We start from the raw sequence: 6000 nt of genomic DNA, 5'->3' as shown, positions 1-6000 counted from the left end.
ATCAAGTGAGCCAGAGGCACCCCAAAGTCTTTCCATTTTTATTTAAGTTCTGAAAGAATCTACATACATGACTTAAATTAAAAAAAAAAACTTCTCTTTCAATTTTTTTTTCAGTATATCCCTTATTTGAAAGCTGACAGTATTAAAGGAACAGCAAAAGAAAAGCAATAAATTTTTTTCTTGTTGGGACGCTTAGGTGACTCAGTCGGTTAAGCATCTGCCTTCAGCTCAGTTCTTAATCCCAGGGTCCTGGGATCGAGCCCCTCATCAGGCTCCCTGCTCAGCTGGGAGCCTGCTTCTCCCGCTGCTTGTGCACTCTCTGACAAATAAATAAATAAAATCTTTTAAAAAATAAAATTTTTTCTTGTTCTGTTTGCTCAAACTTTATCAATTCTGTACATTTGTAAATGACAATAAATTAGAATCTCTTAAACCTGTATATGACTCTCATCTACCCTGGGGTGGAGCATAATTGAGGATTTGGCTTTCGTTGATTTTTTATGGATTTGTCCCTTTTTTCTCAAGAATGGTCCAATACTCAAATATTTTAGGGTGTGCTCCAATTTACTGCTGATGTACCCTCTAAAATCTGTCTTTTGGGGGGAAGGCAGAGGATCATCAAATATCTCCATCCTTTCTGGGTCTCAGGCACAGTGGGGTTTTTGACTTAGGAATTGTCCTACCTTGAACCGTTGGGTCCCTGGGGCAGACACACTCAGCAACCAGCCCAGGAATGCCCTGACTCTCCAGCCTGACTTTGGACCGGCTTCCTGGGCCCCATGAGTAACCCTCAGCAGTTTGAATCAAGCCAGCTCAACGACCTTCCCACACTGGTGGGTTTGTTCTGGGATACTGAAAGTCTTTAAATCCACTCTGGGAGAGGACTTCTTCCTTCCCCCCGGGAACTTCCTTTTATAAAATGGATGAAAATGCATTAGGAAAATTATCCCTAGAGTAACTTCCTCTGATAAGAGCAAGTAGAGCCTTCTTGTGTTGGCTATGCTGTTTGCCCCCTACTCCAGTCCCAGCCTGGGACCCACTGTCTGCCCTGCCCAATCTGTGTGTCCTGGACTAGGTTCTAGACTCCCTTGCCCTCTGGTTTCCAGCTGGGTTTGGCCACTGGGAGGCACTTCCAGGAGAATGGAGGGTGGTTGGAGAGAGGTCAGGGTATTTCTTTGCTGTCTCCTTGACAGTGAGGTACTTCTGAAAGTGGCTGCTTTCTCATCAGCTGTAGCTCCTGTTTTGTGCCCCCTACCGGGTACTCTAGCTCCCTTCCTTTACTCCTACTACTTTAGGGATGATAGTATCTTCCCACTTTTGCTAATCTCTGTGTTGATTCCCTGAACCCTGCCCATGCCTCTGTAAATTGTCCCTCAACTGAAAGCTTTCTGTAAGTTAAAATCTTTGCCCGTACCATCTGTTTTCCTCCTGGAAAGGCCCTTGACTGATGCAGTCATATCAAGTTATGCTTCCTCCACTTGGAAAATCTGAAGACCTTTCCAGTTAGAAGCAGCCACCTCCTAGGTGTCTACATCCACCTTCAACACAACTACTACAAAACCCAGGACATGAGTCACGGTTTGCTAGACTGAGAGGTCCTCCAGGGCAAGAACACTGTTCTGAGCATAGGTGGACACCCCCCCATCCCATACTTAGTCCAGCCCCTGGCATATAGTAGGTGCTCAATAAATGTTTCCGACAGAGGCATCACCCTCGGGCCCCAAGAGCCTCCAGTCTCAGCTCCCTGCCTCCTCCCCCACACCACCTGCTGCGCTGCGGGCACCTGTAGGATCTGGATCACCATGCTGGCCAGCTGGTGTATTTCCTATTGTGCTTGACAGAAGGAAGTTCATCCACGTGATTTTTGCAGTATCCAGAAAGGGTGGGTATAGTATGTCCTGCGGTAAAAAGCTTGTGGAGAAATGGAGGTTTTAGTTTCACCCCCACATTGTTGCTATTCCCATATGAGAGTTGCCCCCCTCACCCCCCCAAACCTTGAAACATTTTATTTTGAGATGAGGGATTACAGTCTGAAACAATGAGACAGGAGTAGGTGGTCATGAATAGCCTCTGAGTATGTTGTACACCTGCGACCTTTCCCAAAACGCTGAAGAGGAATTATTATTCAATCTAGGCAGCCATGAGGCATGTTATGTTTTTAAGAAACATTTGCATCTGGGTAGGCCTGATTTTTTAATATTCTTGGTGGAAAGCGCTTTGAACCATAAATGCACATTGAAAGGCAATTACTATGGAGACTGAGCCTCTGCAGTGCATTTCTCCGAGTTTTCTTCTCGGGGAGATTCAGTATCCATGCTGTGTCCTAGGCACACTGCTCTGGGTGGGGGCCTGGGCGCAGCAGTGTTGGGGCGCGGGGAGGGGGGAGACAGTCCACTTGGGACTGGAACCCTCCCCAGGACTGAAAGCTAGAGAAGGCCACCCAAAGTAGGGTGTGTGTGCTGGAGGTGGGTGCGGGATATGTTCTCAGGTTGTGCAGGCCCCCAGCTCGCCAGCCTGTGCGGGTACCACGTGCAGGAGGCGCGCGTGGGGGCCCCTAGCGCGCAGCCGCGGTGGGTGATTGCGCAGCGTCCCAGGGTACGGGGCGTGTGCCCCTGTGAGCTTCTGGTTAGGTGGAGGGCTCCGCGCCGCCCTGCCCCCTCCCCCAGTGTGTGTGCGCGGCCTCGGCCCAGCGCCCCGCCGAGTGGTGCTGGAGCCCGGGAAAGCGCGCGCGCGCGCGCCTGTGTGTGTGTGTGTGTGTGTGTGTGACAGTGTGTGTCAGGTGACTTGGGTCACGCAGTCTCTCTCTCCCTCCTCGGGGAGGAACTGCCGCGCTCCGGCTGACTCCTCCGCCGGCAGGCGGGCGGGGCGGGGAAGGGGGCTCCGGGCGCGGTGGGAACCGCGAGACCCAGACCTGGACGCCGACAGCCGCGGGGGGCGCGCGGCCCTGCCTCCGCGGGCTCCCGCGAACCTCCAGACAAAACCCCAATTCAGAAATAGGTTGCGAGCGGCAGGGGAGGAGGTTTGGGCCCCACCAGGGACCCCCGCCGCCCCCGGGACGGCCGGCCGTGGGAGCGATGAGCCAGGTGCTGGGGAAGCCGCAGCCGGAGGACGAGGACGACGACGAGGAGGATGAGCTGGTGGGGCTAGCGGACTACGGGGACGGGCCCGACTCCTCGGACGCCGACCCGGACAGCGGGGCGGAGGAGGGAGGTGAGCGCGGGGTCCCCCGCCCGACCCCACGCCCCGTGCGTCCTCAGCCCGCACCCCGTCCCTTCCCTCTGTGTCTTCCCGCCCCCCGCCCGACCAGGCGCGCGGGCCACCGACTTGGAGGGGATCCAGGAGAGCGGAGTTGAGGGGTGAGGGTGGGGAGGGGCGCCCGAGGAGCGACGGGCTGCAAAATGGGGGATCCTGGGCGCAGGCGGCGGAGGGGGGACCCGGATCCGTGGAGAGAGCAGAGAGGAAGCGTAAGGGCAGGAGGAACGTACCCTCTCTGGCCCCTTCCAGGGCTAGTACCTCCCCCGCCCCTCACCCGGAGCTCTCCACAGGGTCTGGGGGTTGGGAATGGGAGGGGACCGCCCGGCGCGCCCTGGGACCTCTCCCTGAATGCTGGTGTCGAAGCCTGGTCAGATGTCGTGGCTAAAAAAGGCAGCCGGCGGCAGCGTGACTGGCAGGGTCGTCGGCAGCTGCGGGTGTCAGTCTTACCCCGTGTCGCCGCGGGAGGGGTCCTTGGGCTGCCCGGGTCTGCGGCGTCCGGGGCCCCCGTGGAGCCGCGGGGGGATGCGCACAAGTGATGTGGGAGTCACCGAGTGGCCGCGGGTTTCCCGGGATCCAGGGGCAAATAGAGTTGTTAGGACACCTTATCTCTGCTCAGTGTCACCACCTGGGCATGGCAGTGCTTGCCCTGGAGTGAGCGCGGGGCGGGGGAATACATTGCCACTCAGAAGCAAACTCTGTTTCCTGTTTAAGAAGTGGGATTTAGCAATTGTTCAGCCTGTTGGGGGGGAGGGGGGGTTCCTGCATTGAATTCTTAAGGCCTAAGGAAGTTGAAAGATTTTTAGGATTCCAGAAAGGTTCATCTTTTTTTGTTTGACCCCCAAAAAAGTCCTCTATTGTAAGGTCACTTGAAAAGGTCAATAGAATGAGGCTGTCAAACATAACATCTAGATGAAGCTGTAGGCTTCCTAGAGAAGGAACGAACTTCTAAAAATTTCACTTTGAAGAAATTGTGGTATTGAAAAATTCACTGTACTTATTTTAAAATTCCTATTCAAGGCCTTTCTGCGGAGGACAATTTCCATTATTTTATGTAGGGCAGGTGCTACTTTCAATTAATCAGAAAGGGAAGAAAGTTTTTTTTAAAGACAGAAGAAAGCTTGAGGCTGATAGATGAGAAAGAAGCTTTCTAAGTCACACTTTTTCATAGTGTCCTATGTCCAGAGAGGATTTGTACTAATTCCCCATTTGCTTAAACTGGTGTGTGCACCTGTGTGCTTCTCTGTTCTGCACTCCCCATAATTGGTCCCACAGTTGAGCACATGGCCACGTTTTTGTAGATAAAGGCTTTCAACCCTTTTGTTGGAGTCTCTAGGGCTACCTTTGGTAATTAAATTGTTCAGTTGCTTTGTTATTATTCAAATTGCTTTTGTTAGCTCCTTCTAGATTCTTAGAAGACTCCAGAGATTCAGAATGGGGATGTCTTTGGAACATACTCGAAATAGTAGACACACAATAGGGCGCATGTGTGATACTCTTTTAAAAAAAGAAAAGAAAAGAGACTATATCTGGGAAGAAAAGCCCTGTAATTCGATATTGTTCTGGGGACCCGAGACGTTCCATGGAAAGTAAAGGACCTGCTTATTTATTCTGCAGTTCTTTAAGGGGGCACTTTTAAAATTTGATTTGAGGACTTGAAATTGAAATGAAAGTAAAGCTTTGCTGAGGGGTGGGATTTCCTGAACAAAGGGCTTCCCCAGAGCCTGGTCTTGAATGCTCCCCACTGCTCCTAACCTAAAGGCAAACTCTGTAACTCTGTAACTGATGCTTTTCATTACTTCAGTAATAAAATCATCCCTCGTGAGTTCTTTGGATCAACCTGGAATCTTGCTATAAAAGCATTAAGTATATTTATGTGGTAAGAGGAGTGACAAATGATTATTTGCTCCTGCAAACATTACTGAGGCTGGGTCTTTATCCCCCTGGGCCTGCCGTAGGTAGGTGGTCTGTTCTCAGAAGACTTCCTTCATTATATCAGGTTCCTGTTCTTTCCACGTATCCCTGGCTTTGATTTTGGGGTTCAGTCCTGAATGCAGAATCTCTTATCAGAGCATTCACTTTCTAGAGTGGCAGAGAGGCTCCTCAGTCAGCAGTTCTAGCAACAGCTGTCCCTTACAATGTCATGCCAACTAATAGGATCCTGGGGAGTTGAGATGAGGGTGGAGGATAGGAGTTGTGACTTTTGTTCCTGGGACCTCAAGTGCCACCAAAGGGTCATCTCAATTTCTAATGGGCCCTGGGCACATGTTGCATTAGAATCCTGTGTTTATTTTGGTAAAATTTACATCTACCTACTCTCAAATGTAAGAAAAGGAATGTGGAGGGAAAGGGACTTTTTTACTCTGAGGAAAGATGGGTACGGTACATTTTGAACCATGAACAAAGCATTTCTCTAATGAACTCCCTTCCCTCTTTACCTTCCTAATGGACTTGATTTAATGCCTTTGCTTAATGGAGACCTGGGGCTTTTTCCATGAGGTCAGAAATCTACCCTGGCAGGTGGGATGCAGGACTGACTAGCATCACCAGGTAAGTTGCAAAGCAGTTTATCAGGAGCTGTGCAAAAAGAAGGTAGATTGAAAGTTGATAGTGTGAATTCCATTTCCCTTAGTCTTAGAAGGAATCTCTGATCTTATTTTTAAACTGAGGGCCTTGTAAGTTTTACTACAATGTGCAAAATTTGAAAACTTATCGCAGCTAAGGTGAAACTTAAATTGCACTTCCCTG

At 50.6% G+C, this 6000-nt stretch overlaps 1 protein-coding gene across 1 annotated transcript in view; it reads left to right on the top strand.

The window, feature by feature from the left end:
* Window positions 1–2799: 2799 nt before the first annotated feature.
* RRAGD (Ras related GTP binding D) overlaps window positions 2800–6000 on the top strand; it is a 40001-nt gene continuing 36800 nt past the window's right edge. The window contains exon 1 of the mRNA XM_006733703.3: window positions 2800–3210. Within this exon, the coding sequence (XP_006733766.1) occupies window positions 3075–3210 (136 nt within the window). The 5' untranslated portion in view covers window positions 2800–3074. The remainder of the gene's footprint in view (window positions 3211–6000) is intronic.

The sequence above is a fragment of the Leptonychotes weddellii genome, chromosome 8 (assembly GCF_054177405.1).
Source record: "Leptonychotes weddellii isolate Sample4059 chromosome 8, ASM5417740v2, whole genome shotgun sequence".
NCBI classification, from domain to species: Eukaryota; Metazoa; Chordata; class Mammalia; order Carnivora; family Phocidae; genus Leptonychotes; species Leptonychotes weddellii.
The sequence above is the reverse complement of the archived record's forward strand: the minus strand, read 5'-3'. Positions and strand labels throughout refer to the sequence as shown.